At 60.2% G+C, this 22,640-nt stretch overlaps 1 protein-coding gene across 1 annotated transcript; it reads left to right on the top strand.

Annotated features, from left to right (window-relative positions):
• The first annotated feature begins 270 nt into the window (after positions 1–270).
• Positions 271–18,602, top strand: ABCG4 (ATP binding cassette subfamily G member 4). Its single transcript, XM_054725060.1, has 15 exons — positions 271–350; positions 789–1,029; positions 7,580–7,697; positions 7,815–7,947; positions 8,060–8,110; positions 8,544–8,689; positions 9,953–10,076; positions 10,187–10,301; positions 10,443–10,582; positions 13,057–13,155; positions 13,334–13,502; positions 14,009–14,109; positions 17,072–17,230; positions 17,341–17,459; positions 17,896–18,602. Exons 2-15 carry the CDS (start codon positions 792–794, stop codon positions 18,125–18,127), a joined length of 1,944 nt encoding a protein of 647 aa, XP_054581035.1. The 5' UTR covers positions 271–350; positions 789–791; the 3' UTR covers positions 18,128–18,602.
• The last annotated feature ends 4,038 nt before the right edge of the window (positions 18,603–22,640 follow it).

Raw genomic sequence — 22,640 nt, 5'->3', positions numbered from 1 at the left:
GGCGCCGCTCGCCTCCTCCTCCCGCCCCGCCCCGCGGCTGCGGCGGCGCCGGCCCTTTAAGGACGCGGGGCCGAGAGGCGCTCCGAGCGGGGCGCGTCGCCCGGCGGTCGGGAGGACGGGCCGGAGGACCGGGGTCGGGGACCCGTGCGCGTAGCCCCGCGGCGAAGGGCCCTGACCTCCCCGCGCAAAGGGGCACCCCCCGCCCGGGGACCCCTGCGCCCGCCCCGCCCCGCCCCGCTCCGGCCCGCGCTGCGGGGACCGGGCGCCGGATCGGGTGCCGCAGCCGGAGGCCCCATCCCCGGCGGTGACTGCGCGGAGCATCCGGCTCGGCCCGCCCGGGGCGCCTCAAGGTGACGCGGCGCGCGGGTGGGGGAGCCCCGCGGGGGCCTGGGGCTGGGGGTGGGGCTCGGGGTGCCCCGGTCTGCGGGGAGCGCCCGGGGCGCGAGACGCGGGGCGCCGGCGGGAGGGGCCAGGCGCAGCGCCCGGGACGGGTGGAGCCTCCTGCCCCCGCTTCCCCGACCTCCCGGCGGTCACCCTCCCGCCGCCCCACCGGCCCATCCCCGGTGCTGCGGGGACACTGGAGCCGCCGGAGGAGGACCGGGCGGGGCTGCGGGTCCGAGGCGAGGTCGGCGCTGCGCCGGGTGCGGGGCGCGGAGAGGGCGAGGCTCCGGCGGCGGGGAGCGGGGTGCCTCCGCCGGAGAGGGGGGCGGGAGCGGGGCGGAGGCAGGATTCGGAACGGGGGCTCTGACCGGCCCGGGTCCCCGCACTGAGCCGGCCCCGCACCGCAGGCGATGGCGGCGAAGGCGCTGGAGGCCGCGGGCTGCGGGCTGGGAGCCGGGGCGGTGGCCGCGGCCGGGGCGCTGGAGGCCGGGCCGGAGCCCCCCGTGCTGACCGCGCACCTGAAGAAGGTGGAGAACCACATCACCGAGGCGCAGCGCTTCTCCCACCTCCCCAAGCGCTCGGCCGTGGACGTGGAGTTCGTGGAGCTGTCCTACTCCGTGCGCGAGGGGCCCTGCTGGCGAAGGCGCGGTAGGGAGCGGGGGGCGTGCGGGGGGGAGCAGGTGGCGGGAAGCTGGGCCCCCGCGCCCCGCAATGAGCAGGAGGCCTGGGTGTGCCCTTCTGCAAAGCCTGCCCCGTGGGCACACGGAAGCCTCAGCCCCGCAGCGGAGGTGCCAGGGGCGGGGTCTCTCCGCGCGTGGGAGCTCTGGGGGCACCAGGCTCCCTTGGTCACTGACGCTTTCCTCTGCTCAATGAGGAGTTTTCTTCGTTTTTAGGGAGGATTCCTGCCTTTGAGGGCCGGCAGAAGGGTGTGTGTGTGTGTGTGTGTGTGTGTGTGTGTGTGTGTGTTTAGCAAATAACCTTGTACTCTAGAATACTGCTAGTTTTAAAAAATATGTTTTTATTGATTTCAGAGAGGAAGGGAGAGGGAGAGCGATACAGAAACACCCATCAGCTGCCTCCTGCACGCCCCACACTGGGGACCAAGCCCGAAGCCCCGGCGTGTGCCCTGACAGGGAATTGAACCAGGGACCTCCTGGGTCGGGGGAGGATGCTCAACCCCTGAGCACAGGGCCAGGCAGCGCTGCTCGTTTTTAAGATGTTCTCATTCCTGTGCCTTGTCCCCTTCCTGCCGAAGTCCTGCAGAGCGGGGAGGCGGGTGGTTGGTCAGGAGAGATGACAACCCGTGTAACTAATAGGGAAGTTGAGCAGCTTGACGCATGTCACACAGCTAATAAGTGGTAGAGTTGGGCCCAGAAGCCAGGTTTTACGGCTCTCCGTGTATTTTTTCTGTCAACATACGAATGTCCACATAGATAAAATCTGTAAGAGTTTCCTGCAACTGAGGACTTGCCCAGAAGCAGGATCTCAACAAACTGAGAAAATGCTCCGGTCTTTTCATGCGTTTAGAGTCAAAGGAGAGAGAACGTGAGGAGGGCTACGTCAGGGAAGTGGAGGAACGCGATGTGGGAAGCCTCTGGAATTTAACATTTACAGTGCATAGAAGTGGCAACAAGATAACGATGGGGACTTTTGGAGCCTTGGGTCTGAAAAAGAGGGTTCCCCCAGCAGGCATCTGAGGGGTGCCACCCCAGGTGCGTAAGAACAGCGGGCAGGGCTCACGGAGGGCACTCGCAAACACCTGCCGTGCGGGGTGTGATCAGATCAGCCCCTGAAGTTCCCTCAGCAGCTGAGCTGTCAGGCCGGCCACGTGACTCCCTGAGCTGTCACATTACTACCAGCCCCTCTTTGCTCACAGCTGTTCTCTCTTAACTTCCCCCTCAGGACATTTGGGTAAGGTCTGGGGCTCCCAGCCTCTGCACCTGACCACCCCCACATCTCCTGCCCTGGGCCGAGTGGGCTAGGATGGTGTGGGTCGGGAGTGAAGCTGGGATGCTGTTCTCTGAGGCTGAAGAATAGATCTCGGGGTCTCTGCATTCCCCACCCTCACTCCAGAGCTCGAGCCAATGGGACGGGAGGCATCTGGGCTCCCTGCTCAGCACCCTGTCCCTAAGCAGCCCCTCAGCTCTGAGACCAGCTCTGGGCAGTGGGGTAGCGGTGATCTCCTTACCCGCTCCTTTCGGCACAGCTCTGAGGAGAAGTGGAGGTGAAAAGGAAAGGTGGTGAGATGGCCCAGCTCTCCGGGTGCTCCAACCTACCAGCTGCAAACCGCCCCCCCCCCCCCCCCCGGCCCTCATGCCTCTGGCCTCGCCAGCCCCATTGCTCTGCTGTCCCTTCTGCTGACTCTTTCGTCCTTGCCCCTTTCTCTGCCTTCTGTCCTCTCTCTAACTCCTCTTTCCACTCAAATCTCTCTTTCTCTAAAGGCAGAAGAGAACCCTAGGTAGGCAGAAGGGGAAAAGCAAGGGGTGTGGAGAGGGAGCTCTCCACCTTTTCACCAGTCTTCCCTAAGTGTAGGTGATGTTTGTTTTCAAACACCTTTTTAACTTAAAAAAAAATCCTCACCTGCCGAAACCGGTTTGGCTCAGTGGATAGAGCGTCGGTCTGCGGACTGAAAGGTCCCAGGTTCGATTCGGTCAAGGGCATGTACATTGGTTGTGGGCATGTCCCCAGTGGGGGATGTGCAGGAGGCAGCTGGTCGATGTTTCTAGCTTTCTATCCCTCTCCCTTCCTCTCTGTAAAATATTTAAAAAAAATCCTCACCTGAGGATTTGTTTTTATTGATTTTAGAGAGAGAGGAAGGGAGAAGGAGAGAGAAAAACATGTGAGAGAAACATGGATTGGTTCCTTCCTGTATGTGCCCCAACTGGGGATCGAACCCACAACCTACATATGTGCCCTGACCAGGAAGCAAACCTGCAACCCTTCAGTGAATGGGACCATGTTCCAACCAACTGAGCCACGCCAGCCAGAGCAAAATACTTCCCCCCATTGTTTTTGTGTCTTTTTTTAGAAAGAGTGGAAGGAAGGAAGGGAGGGATGGAGGCAGAGAGAGAGAGAAACATCAAATGTGAGAGAGACACATCGATTGGTTGCCTCCCGCACATGCCCCACCCAGGGCCATGATTGAACCTGCAACCCAGATACATGCCCTTGACTGGGACTCCAACTCCCACCTTTTGGTGGGCAGGCCAGCACTCTAACCAGTGAGACACACAGCCGGGGCCGGGGCAAAACACTTTTTTAAAGTAAATCTTTATTGTTGAAAGCATTACATAGGTTCTCCTCCCCGCCCCCATTAACCTCTTCCTGCCCGCTCCGTCCGCCCCCTGCCCTCAGGCCCTTACCTCCCCATCGTCTGTGTCCAGGGGTTATGCATATACACATACAACTTCATTGGTTGATCTCTTAAAACACTTTTTAATTAATTACCTCAATATTCACAATAGCCCTATTATACCCTTGGTAGGCGCTATTGCTGTCTTTATTTCATAGTTAAGGACGTGGAGACTCTGGACGATTGACGTAAAATCGCAGAGTTCCTTCGGTGGGACTAGAACTCTGGTTCTCCGCTGCCCGGAGGCCTGGCAGGTCCCTTCCACGCTGAGTAGTTGTGGTCCAGCAGGAATCCCCGACGTGGGTTCCCAGCCACTTGTAAGATGTGTGGCCTTGCCCGGCCAGCGTGGCTCAGTGGTTGAGTGTGCGCCTACAAACCAGGAGGTCATGGTTCAATTTCCAGTCAGGGCACAGGCTTGATCCCGTGGGCAGCCGATCAATGATCCTCTCTCATCATGGATGCTTCTCTCTCCCTCTCCCCTCTTCTCTGAAATCAATAAAAAATACATATATTTTTTTAAAAAGAGAAGTGACCTTGGGAAGGCTGCTTCCCCTCGCCTGGCCTCACTGTCCTCATCTGTACGCTGGGATGACAAGATGCCCCACGCAGGCTTGTTGCGAAGCTCCGAGGTGATCCGTGGGAATGCTCTGTGCGAGGCGAGCGAAAGGTGCCTGGCTTAGGCGCCAGCACGCAGTCCGGTGGGGGGGGAGGCGCCTTGCCTCCAGCTCTCCCCTGCCCGGGGCAGAGGCACGCCTTCTGGTCCACCAGGTGCCCCCCCTCCCCGGGAAGCAGCGTGCCCTGTGGCCTGGGAGTGGGGTGGGGGGGTCACTGGGCACCCCCGGCCCCAGGGGCTTCATCCTTGTCGCTGCAGCAGCAGCAGAGGTGGGGAACGCTGTAAATGCGCCGCAGAGGCTTTCCTCTGGAATCTGTGTAGCGTGTGCTCTTCTTAGTGCTGTGTACCAACTAGTTCCAACCCCCAGGCGAACGTGCTTTGGGGATGTTAGCCAAAGGGCAATACTTTTCTGAGAGATTTTCTTATCACAACCTGGATCCCAAACTATAGGTCCGACTGATAAAACCAAAGCTTTGTTAGTTGTTGTTTTGTTTTTGCCGCTGGCGCCCACCCCGCTCCCTACCCCCGGCCCACGGGGAGGCTGACCGGGTGGGTCTGGATCTGATAAATGCACGCATCCCCCCTGGGGGGGGGGTCAGCACCCATCAGCATAAAACTGAGTGCTTTGGAATATCCTGGGAGCCACTGCCATCTTTTTCTTTTTCTTTTTTATTTTAACTTTCAAATTTTCACCAATTTCTTCATTCAGTTTGCGTTATCAGTTGAGGAAAATGGAATTAGCCTGCGCGGATTCAGCCCTGAGTGTATTTTGGAAGGCAGCGTGTTGCCTCCTGAGCGGGTAACTGGCGGGTGGCGGACACTCAGAGAGGCCACATGAGCTGTGAAGCACCACCCGGCAGGTGGTGCGCTCAGGACCCCCGTGGCAGCAGCTGTCCCCCCAGACAGGGCGTCCCAGGGCACAGCGGGGTGCTGTCACTGTCTCTGCTAAGGAGACAGAGTGGAGAGGGACCTGGGCTCTGTGGGGGTCAGAGCGGAGGACAGTGAGAAAGGACCTGGCAGGGGATTGGTGGTTTGGCCTCACAGAGCCAGGTCTGCAAGCACCACAGGCCAGGCCCACCTCATTGGCGCCGTCCTTCTCTCCACCCCCATCTCACCAGGTGACCCCGGCAGTCACTGCCCGCGGCTCCCTGGATTGTATTACAGAGATGTGCCTGGAGGGAGAGCTTTTCCTCCCAGAGCCTGGAGGACTTCTGCCTTCCCTTTCCATTTTGGAATCTGCTTTTCCTTCAAGACTTAGAGCAAATACCACCTCTTCCATGAAGCCATTCCTGATTTCCCCTTGCCCTTTACCCTGATCAGTCCCATTGTCTGCATCTGCATTGTACATTATTTATACTTTTTAAACAATATATTTTTATTGCCCAGCTGGGCATGGCTCAGTGGTTGAGTGTTGATCCAGGAACCAGGAGGTCATGGTTCAATTCCCGATTAGAGACATGCACGGGTTGCAGGCTCAATCCCCATAGGGGGCATGTAGGAGGCAGCTAATCAATGATTCTCTCTCATCATTGATGTTTCTCTCTCTCTCCCTCTCCCTCTCCCTTCATTTCTGAAATCAATAAAAATATATACATGTATATATTTTTATTGATTTCAGAGATCCCTTGCTGGGGAGGGAGCCTGCAACCCAGGCATGTGCCCTAACTGGGCTGAACCAGTTACTTCCTGGTTCATGGGTCAACACTCAACCACTGAGCAACAGCGGCCGGGCATGTACTTTTGTTGTAACCCTTATAGATCTTTCCTCAGATCTTTTTTTTTAAAATATATTTTTATTTGATTTCAGAGAGGAAGGAAGAGGGAGAGAGAGATAGAAACATCAATGATGAGAGAGTATCATTGATCGGCTGCCTCCTGCACGCCCCCAACTGGGGATCGAGCCCACAACCTGGGCATGTGCCCTTGCCCGGAATCAAACCTGGACCCTTCAGTCTGCAGGCCGACGCTCTAGCCACTGAGCCACACCGGCTAGGGCTCCTCAGATCTTTTTTACCTAGATTGTGAGCTTCTTGAGTACAGGAGCTGTGTCTTTCTCATTGTTTTGACCACTGTCTGGAATATAATAGATATCAATAACATTTGTCAAATAGAATTAATAATATGATGTCACCTTTTTAGTAGGCTGTCATATGCTTTACATAGATTATTTAATTCTATATTTTATTTTTTAATTGATTACATTTGCACATCCCCTACTGGGGATGGAGCCCACAACCTGGGCATGTGCCCTTGACTGGAATCGAACCTGGGACCCTTTAGTCTGCAGGCCGATGCTCTATCCACTGAGCCACACCAGCTAGGGCTGGAGCTAGAATTGAACCTAGATTCACCTGACTCTAACCCAGTGCCTATTCTGCCTTCCGATGAGTGAATGACGGTGAGCTTTTACTGGGCCGCGTTAGGGGCTGCAGATCCAAGCCCGGGGCAGAGTGCCCACAGAGAAGATGGCCTTTCAGGACGAGGCCCAAGCTCTGAGAACACATGTCCCTGGAGCAAACACTATGGAGCATCTAGTTGCCAGACAGTCTGCCGAGGCTACAAGATGAGGAAGACAAAGACTGCCCCAGGAGCTCACTGGCTGAGGGGCTGGAGGAGGGGGAGCGACGGGCACAAGCAAATACCAGCCATGCTGGCGGTGAGAAGTGCTCCGGGAACCCAGGGGCTGCCCAGCAGCTGGGCTGGGTCAGTGGGAAAGCCTTCTGGAGGGGTGAGAGCGTGACTGACAGCTGTCTATAACCTTGACCTGTCCCCATGCCCAGCCATGAGATGTGGGGTTTCCCCATGCTTTCAGAAGAGCATTGCCACCTCTGGTACTTTAAAAAAAAATCTATTTTTATTGATTTCAGAGAGGAAGGGAGGGGGAGAAAGAGATAGAAACATCAGTGATGAGAGAGAATCGCCGATCATCAGCTGCCTCCTGCACGCCCCCCACTGGGGAGGGAGCCTGCAACCCAGGCATGTGCCCTTGACCAGAATGGAACCCGGGACCCTTCAGTCCACAGGCCTACACTCTAGCCACTGCACCACCCCGGCCAGGGCCGGCTCACGCTGGCACCCCGACGGTGCAGTGGTCGTTTCTGGGCTCTGCAGGTCCTCCCGCTTCTGCTGAGCAAGGACTGCCCATCGCCCTGACAGTCATGGCGGCTCCTCCAAGTCCGGAGGCCTCTGCTCACTCCAGCCCGTAGCCAACATTCCTCCCTCGGTCCCTGCAGGTTATAAGACCCTCCTCAAGTGCCTGTCGGGTAAATTCTGCCGCCGGGAGCTCATCGGCATCATGGGCCCCTCAGGGGCTGGCAAGTCCACGTTCATGAACATCTTGGCAGGATACAGGTGAGGACGACGCTGGGTGGAGTGGGGCAGGGCCCAGGGAGGAGGACCCCCACCCCCGGGGAGCCCAGCAGGTGTCTGAAGCAGCCTTGACCCCCATCCCCAATGACGCCGCTGCAGGGAGTCGGGAATGAAGGGGCAGATCCTGGTCAACGGGAGGCCGCGGGAGCTGAGGACCTTCCGCAAGATGTCCTGCTACATCATGCAGGACGACCTGCTGCTGCCGCACCTCACCGTGTGGGAGGCCATGATGGTGAGGCTGGCGGCCCTCCTCCCAGCGCCCCTCCAGCCCCACCCTCCTCCTGGGCTAAGGATCAAGGGCCTCCGCTCACGCACAGCTGACCCGCCTGTTCTCTGGGCCTCAGGTCTCTGCCAACCTGAAGCTGAGTGAGAAGCAAGAGGTGAAGAAGGAGCTGGTGAGTGGGGCAGGGGAAGGGTAGGGATGGGACGGCCATCCTTTTTGGTGCTACTGTGTTCTGAGGCCCTGAGTCGGGGGGTGGAAGAGTGGTGTGTAAGACTGGCGCCCTAGCCTTAAGGGAGACGCTGAAGTTGGGGTCGGCCAGCCTGGCCAACATGGCTCAATGGTGAACATCAGCCGATGAGCCGGAGGTCACAGTTCGATTCTGCAGTCAGGGCACTGCCCAGGCTGCCGGCTTGGTCTCCACTAGGGGGCGTGCAGGAGGCAGCCGATCAACGATTCTCTCTCTTCACTGATGTTTCCATCTCTCTCTCTCCCTCTCCCTTCCTCTCTGAAATCAATAAAGATATATTTTTTAAAATAAATAAATAAATTGGGGTGGTGCCAGGGAAGCAGAGGCTCTGAGCTGACTGGGGTTGGGGGCCGGGCAGGTGACGGAGATCCTGACGGCGCTGGGCCTGATGTCCTGCTCCCACACGAGGACAGCCCTGCTCTCGGGCGGGCAGCGGAAGCGCCTGGCCATCGCCCTGGAGCTGGTCAACAACCCGCCCGTCATGTTCTTCGACGAGCCCACCAGGTAGCTCTCCCGCTTCCCCGCTGAGCCCGGCGGGCGGCACCGTGGCTGTGGAGCCCAGGCCTGCCCTCAGCCTCCGGGCCAGGATGAGGCTCACGCCTCTCTCCCTGCCAGGCCCGGGGCTGCGCAGCCCGTCCTCCACAGGCAGAAACCGTGTCCTCCTGCCTGATGCCTCCCTCTCCTTCTCTCGCCGCAGCCAGTCACCACGCCCTGCAGATCTGCCTCCTTCTCCACCTCTAGCCTCACCCGGCCCCTCCCCAGCGCCGGCGCTAAGTTCAGGGCACCGCCAACCATTGCCCGCATTTCTGCAACCTGCTCCTCTGTCCTCACCTCCGGCCTCTCCCGGCCCATCCTTCCTCCAAGCCGCCACGCAATGAGCTTCCTAAAAGCCACGTTCAGCCCTGGCCGGTGTGGCTCAGTGGATAGAGACCAAAGGGTCCTGGCTTTGATTCCGGTCAAGGGCACGAACCTGGGTTGCAGACTTCTCCTGGGCCCTGGTCAGGACTCATGCAGGAGGCAACCAATCGATGTGTTTCTCTCACATCAATGTTTCTATCTTTCCCTCTCTCTTCCCCTCTCCCTAAAACCAATGGGAAAATGTCCTCTGGTGAGGATTTAAAAAAAAAGCCAAGCCTGGCGATGCTCTCCCCCACTGAGAACACGTATGACACCATTTGCCTTCAGCATAAAGGCAGGACTCACAGGCCCTGCTCTGCCCGCACATCCTGCTGCACGCTGTCCTGTATGTTACACTCTAATATCGAGTTGCTTAGAATCCCTGAGTTGGGCCATGTGATTCATGCCTCTAAGCTTTGCACGTGCTGTGTCTTCTGCCCGGAATGCCCTTCCCCACCATGTCTGCCTTTCCCCTTCACCCGGCTTAGCGTGTTCTCCTTCCAGAACCTTCTCTCACTTCCCTGCAATACCCTCGTGCAGAAGGGCTGAATCCTCCACCTCTCTCACTCCATGTTTCCACAGCATGTTCCACGTGATTGCAAAGGATCCATGCACTTCTCTGCCTCTGACTTATTCCTCATTGTGATCCCAGTGCCTGGCATTCCATAGGTGCTCAATATATGCTTGTCACATTGGGCTTGGTCCCTCCAAACGTCTGCATCATAGTGTGTACAGGGCAGAGGGGCGGCGGAGGGACCCCTTCCCGCCAGCCCCAGCCCCTGTATAGTAGCTGTCCCACCCCAAGCGCTCCCTTTTCCAGGCTCCACCCAACTCACACGCCTCCCCTCCCCGGGGCCTCTCTCTGGACAGTGGTCTGGACAGCGCGTCCTGCTTCCAGGTGGTGTCCCTCATGAAGTCGCTGGCCCAGGGCGGCCGCACCGTCATCTGCACCATCCACCAGCCCAGTGCCAAGCTCTTCGAGATGTTTGACAAGGTGAGTGTCTCTGGCCTCAGAGCTGCCCGGCTGCGATGGGCGAGGGCAGGGCCCACGCGGGGCTGCTGGCCGCCCGCACCACGGCTTGTCTTCCTCACCCGCTCCTCCAGCTCTACATCCTGAGCCAGGGCCAGTGCATATTCAAGGGCCTGGTCACCAAGCTGATCCCCTACCTGAAGGGCCTGGGCTTGCACTGCCCCACCTACCACAACCCAGCCGACTTCAGTGAGTGGCGGGGGGCAGGGCTGGGCGCTGAGGGGCTGAGCTGGGGGCTGGGGTCATGCTCCCCACCTTCACCTTACACCCAGCGTGCCCTGGGGAACCGAGGCTAGAGCTTAGCCACGCGCCCCGCTCGGTGTCCCCCAGTTATCGAGGTGGCCTCTGGCGAGTACGGAGACCTGAACCCCATGCTGTTCCGGGCGGTGCAGGACGGGCTGTGCGCCATGACGGAGGAGAAGAGCCTGGAGAAGAATGAGGCCCGGGCCCCCTGCCCCCCTTGCCCTCTGGTGAGTAAGGGCGAAGCGGCGGAGAGCAGAGGGGAGAGGGGAGGGTCAGGGTAAAGGCCCCGCCAAGGAGGCTGCCTCAGAGGCACCCAGCCGGGCTGGCCGCACTGGGGCCGGGCGGCCGTCAGCGTCAGCGTCAGCGTTTGAAATGTTTACTGTTCTTTTTAATCCTCACCCAAGGATACTTTTCATTGCTTTTAGATGGAGTGGAAGGGCGGGGTAGAGAGGGAGAGAGACACACTGATGTGAGAGACGCTATCAGGCTGGCGTTGGAGCCTGTGTCCCAGGAACCTGCCCTGGGCCAGGCATCGAACCCCTGCCCCGTGAGCGAGGGCTGGCGCTCTAACCACTGAGGGACTGGCCAGGGCTTCCTCAGGGAGCTCTCGCTGAGCGACGATAGGTGTTGTCCACGTGCCAGCACAGTGCCGCTGCCGGCCTGTGCCGTGTGCCGTGCGCCGGCTGTGCTCCCACCGGAGGTGCTGCTGGGGCGACGGAGACCATCACGGAACGCTCTTGGCAGCAGCTGGTGCCGCAGGTGCCCCTCAGCGCCCGCTTTCCTCCCCAGTGCGCGCCTGCTGTCCCCGTTGTCATCGTCACGGAGTGTTACTGTGAAAGAGGGGCCCGGCCGGCCGCGGGGCTCAGTGGCGAGCATCGACCTGTGAACCAGGAGGTCACGGTTCGATTCCCTGTCAGGGCACGTGCCCGGGATGCGGGCTCCATCCCCAGTGTGGGGCGTGCAGGAGGCAGCTGATCAGTGATTCTCTCTCATCATTGATGTTTCTCTCCCTCCCTCTCCCTTCCTCTCTGGAATCAATAAAAATACACTTTTTAAAATAAGTGGTGGCATAAAGGTATTACACCCTTAGAATAAATGTGTGTGTGTTTGTTACTCCTCCCCCGAGGACATTTTCCCATTGATTTTAGAGAGAGTGGGAGAGGGGAAGACAGAGAGAAACGTCGATGTGAGAGAAACACATCGATTGGTTGCCTCCTGCACGAGCCCTGACGAGGGCAGGCCGGGAGGAGCCCGTCACCAGTGCACGTGCCCTTGACCAGAATCGAACCCGGGACCCTTTGGTCCTCAGGCCGACACTCCATCCACTGAGCCAGCCGGCGAGGTAGGGCACATGTTTGATGATGGACTGAAGAGAAGAGAAGTGACTGACCTACCAGGGCCCTCCTGGGTGTTCCTGACTCCCTTCCTGTCTCCTCCATCCCAAGTGGTTATCCCTCCTCCTGTCTCTCCGTGTCTCCTTGGAATTCACACCCTGAGCCGGCTTCCAGGCACACAGCTCAGTGGTGATCAGTCCTCCTCCTGTAGACACACACCCTGCCCTGGCCAAGGGCCCTGGGTCCATGCCTGGGCTGGGTGCTCGGTGGGTGGGCGCATGGTGGCTGGGTGTGGGTGGGTGTGTGGGAGGCTGAGTGTGGCTGGGTGTGTGGGTGGGTGTGTGGTGGCTGGGTGTGGGTGGGTGCGTGGTGGCTGGGTGGGTGTGTGGTGGCTGGGTGTGTGGGTGGGTGTGTGTGTGGGTGTGTGGGTGGCTGGGTGTGGGTGGCTGGGTGTGGGTGGCTGGGTGTGTCGTGGCTGGGTGTGGGTGGCTGCGTGTGGGTGGCTGGGTGTGGGTGGCTGGGTGTGGGTGGCTGCGTGTGGGTGGCTGGGTGTGGGTGGCTGGGTGTGTCGTGGCTGGGTGTGTCGTGGCTGGGTGTGGGTGGCTGGGTGTGGGGTGGCTGGGTGTGGGTGGCTGGGTGTGGGTGGCTGGGTGTGTGGTGGCTGGGTGTGTGGTGGCTGGGTGTGGGTGGCTGGGTATGGGTGGCTGGGTGTGTGGGTGGCTGGGTATGGGTGGCTGGGTGTGGGTGGCTGGGTGTGTGGTGGCTGGGTGTGGGTGGCTGGGTGTGTGTGGCTGGGTGTGTGGTGGCTGGGTGTGGGTGGCTGGGTGTGGGTGGCTGGGTGTGTGGGTGGCTGGGTGTGTGTGGCTGGGTGTGTGGTGGCTGGGTGTGGGTGGCTGGGTGTGGGTGGCTGGGTGTGGGTGGCTGGGTGTGGGTGGCTGGGTGTGTGGGTGGCTGGGTGTGGGTGGCTGGGTGTGGGTGGCTGGGTGTGTGGGTGGCTGGGTGTGTGTGGCTGGGTGTGTGGTGGCTGGGTGTGGGTGGCTGGGTGTGTGTGGCTGGGTGTGTGTGGCTGGGTGTGTGTGGCTGGGTGTGTGTGGCTGGGTGTGTGGTGGCTGGGTGTGGGTGGCTGGGTGTGTGGTGGCTGGGTGTGGGTGGCTGGGTGTGTGGGTGGCTGGGTGTGGGTGGCTGGGTGTGGGTGGCTGGGTATGTGGTGGCTGGGTGTGTGTGGCTGGGTGTGTGTGGCTGGGTGTGTGGTGGCTGGGTGTGGGTGGCTGGGTGTGTGGTGGCTGGGTGTGGGTGGCTGGGTGTGGGTGGCTGGGTGTGGGTGGCTGGGTGTGTCGGTGGTCATGGACCCAATTTCCTCTCCCCAGGACGTAGACCCCATTGAGAGCCACAGCTTTGCCACCAGCACCCTCACTCAGTTCTGCATCCTCTTCAGGCGGACCTTCCTGTCCATCCTCAGGGACACGGTGAGGCCTCAGGCTGGGGGAGAGGAGGCAGGCGCAGGCCGAGCCTCGTGGGGCACAGGATCCCAGCAGCACCCTTGGGGCCCCTGTGCCGGGGAGGGCAGCTCTGAGCTCCTGCCCCAGCCCGGCTGCCCGTCCCAGCCTGTGGCCACCCCGCCCCTAGCGATGACCTTGTCCACAGGTCCTGACCCACCTGCGGTTCGTGTCCCACGTGGTGATTGGTGTGCTCATTGGCCTCCTCTACCTGCACATCGGAGACGACGCCAGCAAGGTCTTTAACAACACGGGCTGCCTCTTCTTCTCCATGCTCTTCCTCATGTTCGCTGCCCTGATGCCCACCGTGCTCACCTGTGAGCAGAGCTGCCCGGGCAGGGGCGGGGTGCTGGGCAGGGGCGGGGTGATGGCAGGAACAGGGTCCTGGCATGGTGGGGTGGTTGGGTAGGGGCGGGATGCTGGGCAGGGGTGGGGGTGCTGGGCAGGGGCAGAGTACTGGGCAGGGGCGGAGTGCTGGCAGGGGCGGGGTGGCTGGGCAGGGGCGGGGTGGCTGGGCAGGGGTGGGGTGCCTGGGCAGGGGTGGGGTGCTGGGCAGGGGCGGGGTGCTGGGCAGGGGGGGGGTGCTGGGCAGGGGCGGGATGGCTGGGTAGGGGCGGGGTGCTGGGCAGGGGCGGGGTGCTGGCAGGAGCGGGGTGGCTGGGCAGGGGCAGGGTGCTGGGCAGGGGCGGGGTGCTGGGCAGGGGCGGGGTGGCTGGGCAGGGGCGGGGTGCTGGGCAGGGGCGGGGTGCTGGGCAGGGGCGGGGTGCTGGGCAGGGACGGGGTGATGGGCAGGGGCGGGAGCCTGATGGCTGCATGTCCTCAGTCCCCTTAGAGATGGCAGTCTTCATGAGGGAGCATCTCAACTACTGGTACAGCCTCAAGGCCTATTACCTGGCCAAGACCATGGCCGACGTGCCCTTCCAGGTGAGCCTCTCCCTCCCACCTGCCCGCCCCTTCCCTCCCTTCTCGCTCCTTCCAGCCTTGCTTGCTTGTCTCCTTCCCCCTTGTCACCCGACATCTTTTCCTTTACTTCTACTCACTTCAAAAATTGGTAGTGAGGACCTGCCATGCGCCAAGCTCTGTGCCAGGCAGGGACGTAGTAGTGAGCAAGATGGATGGTCTTTTTTTAATCTTACCTTATAATAGACAAATATGCAAATTGACTGCACCTTTGCTACGCCCAAGCCACGCCCACCAACCACGCCCACCAGGAAACCGTTGCAGGGGACATTGGGGTGTGGCGGAGCCCAAGGCCGGGAAAGCCGCCTAAGGCTTTCCCGGCCTTGGGCACCAGCGGGGTGCCTGCACCGATCGCAGGAAACCACTGGGGGTTGGCTCCTGCGATCGGTAGGAGGGACGCTGGGTGCGGCCGAGCCCGAGGCCACCACCCAGGGCCAAGCCCCGACCCTGAAAGAAGGCAGAAGGCAGTGGCCACAGCCAAGGCCTGGGTCCCCGGTGCCAGCAGAAAACTGGTGCAGGCAGCCAGGTGAATGAAGGTCTATTGCACGAATCTTTGTGCAAACGGGCTACTAGTATGTATATAAACTAGAAGCCCGATGCACGAAGATTCGTGCTAGAATGGGCTTTCCTTTCCCTGGCTGCCGGCACCGCCTTTCCACTCCAGCCCCGCCCCTTTCTGCTCAGGCCCCGGAGTCGCCTCTTTCCGCTCTGGCCCCGTCTTCCCACGCTGCCCAGAGGCCCTGAGAGACCGGGGGTAGGGCAGAACGCCTGCATTGTCGCCATGGTGACAACACAAGCGTCCCACCCCCGTCACTTGGTGCCTGTGTATGCAAATTAACCACCATATTTGTTGGGTTAATTTGCATATCACTCCTGATTGGCTGGTGGCATAGCAGAGGTACGGTCAATTTACATGTTTGTCTATTATTAGGTAAGATATATATCCTATATAATAAAAAGCTAATATGCAAATCGACTGAGTGGCAGAACGACCGGACACTATGACCCATACTGACCTTCAGCTCAACGCAGGAGCTGCCCCCTGGTGGTCAGTGTGCTCCCACAGGGGGAGCGCGGCTCAGCCAAAAGCCGGGCTCATGATTGGCGAGTGCAGTGGCAATGGTGGGAGGCCTAAGCTGTCAGTGGGACATCCCCCAAGGGCTCCCAGACTGCGAGAGGGCACAGGCTGGGCTGAGGGACGCTCCCCAAGTGCATGAATTTCGTGCACTGGGCCTCTAGTGTATATATATATATATATATATATATACACACACTAGAGGCCCGGTGAATGAAAATTTGTGCACTGGAGGGGGCCCCCTCTGCCTGGCCTGCTCCCTCTCACAGTCCTGGAGCCCTCAGGGGATGTCCTACTGATGCTTAGGCCCGCTCTCCAAGGGGCTTGGGCCTAAGCCACAGTCTGGACTCCCTCTGTGGGAGGCAACTGGGCTGATCAGGGAAGGCACCGCCCCCATCATCCCGCTGCTGCTGCTGCCACTGCCAGCCACAGGGGCTGCAAGGCCTGAGCCCTGGGCCTCGCAGCTGCCGTGAGCCCAGCACCACACGGTGCCAGCCCCCCTGCCTGTGTCCGCTCCAGGACCGCCTGAGCTGCCGTGCCGGCTTGAGCAGGCCCCCCTGCCTCTGGCTCTGTCTCTGCTCCAGGCCTCACCTGCGTGCGCAACCTCCTCCTGTCCGGTCATGACCTGTTATGGAGTCCTGGCCTAATTTGCATATTACCTCTTTTTTATATAGAGAGATTTCTTTATTGATTTCAGAGAGGAAGGGCAAGGGAGAGAGAGAGAGAAACATCAATGATGAGAGAGAATCATTGATTGGCTGCCTCCTGCACATCCCACACTGGGGATCGAGCCCACAAGGCATGTGCCCTTGGTTGGAATCAAACCCGAGACCCTTCGGTCCGCAGGCTGACGCTCTACTCACTGAGCCAAACCGGCTAGGGCGACTCCGTGAATCTTATTTGAAGTGTAGAGAACAGTGCAGGTTCTGGAACCCTGCTGCTGGGAGCACTGGGAGACTCGGGGCAGGCTGCTGCATGCCCCTGCCTCAGAGTCCCGTCTGTGAAATGGGATGATGGTGGAACCGAGCTGGGGAGCAGTCGTGAGAATTAAATGAGCTAATGCATGTCAAGTACTGAGAATGGTGCTGGCACACACTCGGGTCCAATGACGGTTAGCTATTTGGGGTTGTTGTTGCCCCCGCCGCCCTGCTTCAAGCACTAGGGCCCCCAGTAACCCATATGGCACCTTTGTGCGAATTAGTCAAAGGTGCCCCTTGCCCTGGCTGGTGTGGCTCAGTGGTAGAGCATGTGGATTAAAGGGTCCCGGGTTCTATTCCGGTCAAGGGCTCGTACCTTGGTTGCAGGTTCTCCGGCCCTGGCTGGGGTGCATGCAGGAGGCAACCAGTTGATGTGTCTCTCTCACATCCATGTCTCTCTGTCTCTCCCTGTCCCTTCCACTCTAAAATCAATGGGAAGACGTCCTCCGGTGAGGATTCACATCACAGTGCCCTCCTCAGGGTGGGCGTCTCCTCAGGGTGGGTGCTGTGCTGGGCCGGTGCCTTCCGCTGCCTCTTTTTTGGGGGGCTTCCTCTCGACCAGGTGTCCTTGTGCAGGGAACAGCCGGCAGGGCTGTCTGTGGCAGGCTTAGTCCGGGCCCTTCAGGAGGTAATAACTCATGGGGACAAAACTCCTGTGTAGAATTAACCAGTTAACGACGGGAGGCAGAAGCGGGTGGGGTGGGAAGGACGTGGAGCTCGGGGAGGAAGCTCTGCCTCCGGTCCAGGGACCTCGAGGAGGTGTGCCCTGGCGAGGCATGAGGGTCACGTGGCCAGGGAGGGGGGCTCCTGCCTGGATGAAGGGGAGGGGCTGGCTGCTGCGCCCCAGCCCCCTGCCCGCCTGTGCCGCCCGCAGGTGGTGTGCCCCGCCATGTACTGCAGCATCGTGTACTGGATGACGGGCCAGCCCGCGGAGACCAGCCGCTTCCTCCTCTTCTCGGCCCTGGCCACGGCCACGGCGTTGGTGGCCCAGTCTCTGGGGCTGCTCATCGGAGCCGCCTCCAACTCCCTGCAGGTGGGAAGGCTGGCACTGGGGGCCCCGTGAGGGGAGGACACGGGCTGGCACAGGAGTGGGAGAGACCTGCAGGAAGCCTGCTGGTCACTGGGACGGTCCGGCCCCTCCAGGTGGCCACGTTTGTGGGCCCGGTGACCGCCATCCCGGTGCTCCTGTTCTCCGGCTTCTTTGTCAGCTTCAAGACCATCCCCACCTACCTGCAGTGGAGCTCCTACCTCTCCTACGTCAGGTCAGTGTGGCCCCGGCTCCCAGGCCACCGGCCCGGTGCTCCTGCGGGGCCAGCCCCGGGCGGCAGAGTTCATCTGCTCGGGGAGCAGTGACCTCCCCGCTGCCCCCGCTCTGATGGGCAGGGACCTCCCCGCTGCCCCCCGTTCTGATGGGCAGGGACCTCCCCGCTGCCCCCCGTTCTGATGGGCAGGGACCTCCCCGCTGCCCCCGCTCTGATGGGCAGGGACCTCCCCGCTGCCCCCCGCTCTGATGGGCAGGGACCTCCCCGCTGCCCCCCGTTCTGATGGGCAGGGACCTCCCCGCTGCCCCCCGCTCTGATGGGCAGGGACCTCCCCGCTGCCCCCCGCTCTGATGGGCAGGGACCTCCCCGCTGCCCCCCGCTCTGATGGGCAGGGACCTCCATGCTGCCCCCCGTTCTGACGCCCCTGCTTGCCCAGGTATGGCTTCGAGGGTGTGATCCTGACCGTGTACGGCCTGGGGCGCGGGGACCTGGCCTGCCCGTTCCGGGAGGAGCGCTGCCCGTTCCGGGAGCCGCAGAGCATCCTCCGCGCGCTGGATGTGGAGGACGCCAAGCTCTACGTGGACTTCCTGGTCTTGGGCATCTTCTTCCTGGCCCTGCGGCTGCTGGCATACCTCGTGCTCAGGTACCGGGTCAAGTCGGAGAGATAGAGCCTGGCCCCGCAGTGGCCGGCCCCCGCAGCAGGCAGCCGGCTCCAGCCCTTTGGGACTGTTTTAACCTGTGGACTTGGACCCTGGGTGCTGGCCCAGCTGCCCTGCCCTCTGTCCACTCCCCCAGGCCAGCTGGCCGTGCTCCCAGCCGGGGTCTGGTGCGGGCTGCAGCCCTCCATGCCGTGCCCAGGAGTCTTCCAGGGAGATGTGGTTTGTAGCTTCCTCCCTTCTCTCTTCAACGCCTGCATGCAAAGACCACGGGCCATCGTGCTCCCTCCGGCCCTGGCACCCCCTCTGCTGTCTGCCTGGGAGCCCCAGGCTCTCTGCGCCCCATTTACAACTGACCAAAGTGGCCCCCTCTGGGGGTCCCAACCACACAAGTATTGTAAACACCGTTATAAAGTGGAGGTCCAGGGCTGGGCCCTGATGGGGTCCCTGGAAGTCCCGTGTGGACGTCAGAATGGGTAGGAAGGGCTCTGGCAGACTTCCTCCTTCACCCCCCCACCTTGCTGATTTTGATTTCACGCCCCCCCCCCCCCCCTTGCAGACAGAAGCTGGGTTTCTGTCTGCACCACCCTCCCAGGCCTGGGGATGGGAGCCGCGTGGGGCCCTGGGATGCCCCTGTCCCCTTCCCGCCCTTCAGGCTGGGCAGGGCCTGGTGGCATCTCTGCAATAACGTCTCTGTCTCTCCCGCCGGCCCCGACTGCAGAACGCACCCCACTCTGGGCTGAGTCCTCCTCTACTCCCCCACGGGCCTGCCACGCCCGCCTCTCAGGAGTCCAGGCACAGACCTGGGACCAGGCCTCTCAGCCCTCACACCTGCTGCCCCCGGGCTCAGAGGAACATGTTGGTGGCCTGGTGCTGGCGGGCGCTGCGGGGAGGGCAGCGCCACCCTCCTCCCGGGTCCTGCTCTGACAGGAAGGATGAAGCTGTTGTCCAGGGCATCTTCGGGTCTGTAGGTTCTACCCCCCAGGCTTCCTTCCTCCCGAGCCAGGGGTGGCACGGGGCATTCGTTCCCTGGGGTTCAGGGCCTGACACAAGCACAAGCAGGGGCACCCGTTGGCCTTGGCACTGCCACCAGGGCCCTGTGTCCACGCTGGCATTCTCACGCCTCCGTCCTTCCCCGCCGCGTGCTGCTCATTCACCCTCCTGCCCATCTCTCTTCCCCTGGGCGCGCCCTGAGCTCCAGGGTCAGACACCGGGAGCGGGTCTGGCTTTCCTGGTGGTCCAGGCTCATTCCATGTCTGACTGCCCTTCCCTAGGACTCTTTTCTTCCCTTTTTTAATAAACATATATATTTTTATTGGTTTCAGAGAGGGAGGGAGAGGGAGAGGAGGACAGAAACATCAATGATGAGAGTCATGACTTGGCTGCCTCCTGCACACGCCCCATTGGGGATGGAGCCCGCAACCCAGGCATGTGCCCTGACCAAGAATTGAACGTGACCTGGTTTATCGGTGGACGCTCCACCACGGGGCCACCGCGGCCTGGCTCCTCTTTCCTTCTTCATTACTGTGCAGAGACCGCTCTACCTTCTCCCACCCCCGCAGGTTCTCCCCATCGCTGAGAGGCCAGGGGATTTGTGGGATTTCACCGTCATTAATAAAACCTATATTTATACAGTGGGCAGTGCGTACATGTGTGTGGGTCTGGACCTGATGGCTGTGAGGGGTTTGTGAGCTGTAGGGAGCTCGTGGCAGGGGCGGTGAGTCCTAGGCGTGTGTCACCTAGGAAGTGTGTATCTGGTGAAACATCTAGATCATGTTCTACATCTTACAAATGCTTCCTGTTTATCATCTCAAGGAAGTCCCATGGCAGTCCTGCGTTATCCTCCATGGCAATCCATTTTGCAGAAGGGAACAGAGACCTGGATTAAATCCCTTGTCCAGGGACCCTTAGCTAATGAAGATGGACCAGGAACCTGGTCTTCTGCCTCTCTGTCTTCATCCTTGACGTCGGCCAATGACACTGCTCATGGTGGGCCCGCTGGCCGTGTGCGGCCCTGTCTGCGGCACAGTTGTGCTCTTAGCAGAGGGAGACACTTTCTCCTCAGGACTGACGGGCCCTCCTGGTGCCCATGGGGATGAGAAGCAGGCTCCAACCTGCAACCTAAGCCCAGGATGAGTGTGGGAGACCACACTGAGCTCACCCCAGTCCTCCCCTTCTCTTCCTCTCTCCTTTCCTCCGGGGCCACACTTACGAGGGCGAAGCCATCAGCCACCAGGGCTGTCGATGGGCCTGGCAGCCTGAGCTTTGGAGTCGGGACTGTCCAGAAGGCCTGTGGGCTGGCGGCAGGACGGCAAGAAGCGGACATTGTCTCACCCGCGTCCCTTCCGACCCTGCGGCTCGGGGACTGAGGGAGGGGACTGCACCCACCTGGCCAGCTGCCGGGAGCATCCTGGCTGTGCCCCCGGGACTTATTGACGGGCTAGATGAGGGTCCCACCTAGGACTGATTGTGTATTTGCCTGGAGATGGACTAACTTTGTTTCTTATGGGGGTGGAGGGTGGGAGTGGGAAATGGAAAGAAATCCAACCCCTGAAATCCTAGCTAGTTTTGGGGGCATTCTGGGTGCCACCTTCTCTCCGAAGGGATGCCAATATTTGTTTGTTGTTTTTTAATTTTACTTTAAAAATATATTTTTATTGATTTCAGAGAATAAGGGAGAGGGAGAGATAGAAACATCAATGGTGAGAGAGAATCATTGATTGGCTGCCTCCTGCACACCCCCCACTGGGGATAAAGACCACAACCTGGCACGTGCCCTTGACTGGAATCGAACTCAGGACCCTTCCGTCCGCGGGCCGATGCTCTATCCACTGAGCCACACGGGCCAGGGCTGATGCCAGTATTTGGCTCCGTAAACTCAGAGAGCACAACATTTCACCATTAGATCGTTTTTCTTAAGATTCTTCAGCTTTATGCTTTCTCTTTGAAAACGCAAACACCCTGAGAGACTAAAGCACCTATCAGTCTGTCTGTCAATTCCCTTGGTTGCTAAGGGTGAGCAGCCAGTGAAGGCCTGGGGGCTCAAGGAGCGCAGGAGCGGCTGGAGTCTTTGCGAAGGAAGCTCCTTAGATTCTGGCCGCACCCTGCCAGGCGGCAAGAGGAAGCCCGGGTTGGAGAAGTGACTTGCACAAGCTCTCAAGTTAGGTGCTTTCGCCAACGAGAAGCAACTGCAATTTCTCCGCCAGTCCCTCCCCCGCTGTCTGCGAGCTTTGAAATGGGCCCACTCACCCCTGCGGCCGGCCTTCCTGGCCTCTGAGATCACTTCCACACAGCCACCTGTCCGGGCTGTGCCAGGGCAGAGGTGGCCCAGACTTCTCCCCAGCGCCTGGCACCCATCCTGAGGTCAGGTGACAGAGCACGCGAGTGCGACCCCAGGACCCCAGTCCACAAGAGGCCAGTCAAATCCTATGTTACTAAAAAGCTGACATGGCCCGCCTGGTGTGGCTGAGTGGTTGAGCATGGGCCTATGGACTAAGAAATCATGGTTCGATTCCCAGTCAGGGCACATGCCCGGGTTGTGGTAGTGATCCCCAGTGGGGCTGTGCAGGAGGCAGCCAATCAATGATTTCCTCTCATCATTGGTATTTCTATCTCTCTCTTCCTCTCTGAAATAAACAACAACAACAAACTAAAAATTTAAAAAAGCTGACAGGACTGTCCTACCCAGGGGGAGGGAACCTGCTCTGAGCTGGGGCAGTCACTGCAGCCAGGGGCCCCTCTGCCTCCCACGATGAAGGAAGGGGGTGAGGCTAGAGGAGTCCCCAGGCCCAACATGCCACATCTGAGCCCACATTGATTGGGTGACTCCACTTCCCTCTCCCCAGACCTTTCTACTCCCCTTTCAGAATATCTCTCACAATGCAAACGTGCCATTGTCCCTGCTGCCTGGAATTCCCTTCCTGGACCCTCCCTCCCTCCCACCCTTCCTACCACCCTCCCTCCCTTCCTCATCCACCTCTCTCCCTCCCTCCCTCTCTTTCTTTCATCCTCGCCCGAGGATATTTTCCCATTGATTTGAGAGAATTGAAAGGGAGAGGGAAAGACAGAGAGAAATATTGATGTGAGAGAAACACATCGATCGATGATTGATTGGTTGCCTCCTGCATGCGCCCTGACCAGAGCCCAGGCTGGGGAGGAGCCCTTGACTGGAGTCGAACCCAGGACCCTTCGGTCCAATGCTCTATCCACTGAGCCAAGCCAGTCGGCCTGGACTTATTTCTTAGAATCCCGCTCAGCAGTCATCTCCTCTGCCAGAGGCAGTTAATTCCCCCCGCCCCCTGCCAGGACTTTCCTAAGCCCCTGTCTCCTCTGAAGCACCATCATCTGGGCCCCTGGAGGGGAGCTGCTGGAGTCTGTCTGGTGCCTGCACCCCTTGTTCAGCACCACCCCAACACCATGTGTTCATCAGCACTGCCTTCGGTCTAGACCAGTGGTCCCCAACCTTCTCTTGGCCACGCCCCACCTAAGCATCTCTAACATCCTGATGCTCCCCCCCCCCCCCCCC

Source organism: Eptesicus fuscus, chromosome 13, assembly GCF_027574615.1.
Source record: "Eptesicus fuscus isolate TK198812 chromosome 13, DD_ASM_mEF_20220401, whole genome shotgun sequence".
NCBI classification, from domain to species: domain Eukaryota; kingdom Metazoa; phylum Chordata; class Mammalia; order Chiroptera; family Vespertilionidae; genus Eptesicus; species Eptesicus fuscus.
Note: the sequence above shows the minus strand (reverse complement) of the source record. Positions and strands in the feature narration are given on the sequence as shown.

What these genes read in the sequence shown, in the direction of transcription:
- ABCG4 (XM_054725060.1), top strand. Translation starts at nt 792, where the DNA reads ATGGCGGCGAAGGCGCTGGAGGCCGCGGGCTGCGGGCTGGGAGCCGGG. An exon ending in TCTTCGAGATGTTTGACAAG is followed by an intron (nt 10,077 to 10,186) that starts GTGAGTGTCTCT and finishes CCGCTCCTCCAG; the next exon opens with CTCTACATCCTGAGCCAGGG. An exon ending in GATGCCCACCGTGCTCACCT is followed by an intron (nt 13,503 to 14,008) that starts GTGAGCAGAGCT and finishes GCATGTCCTCAG; the next exon opens with TCCCCTTAGAGATGGCAGTC.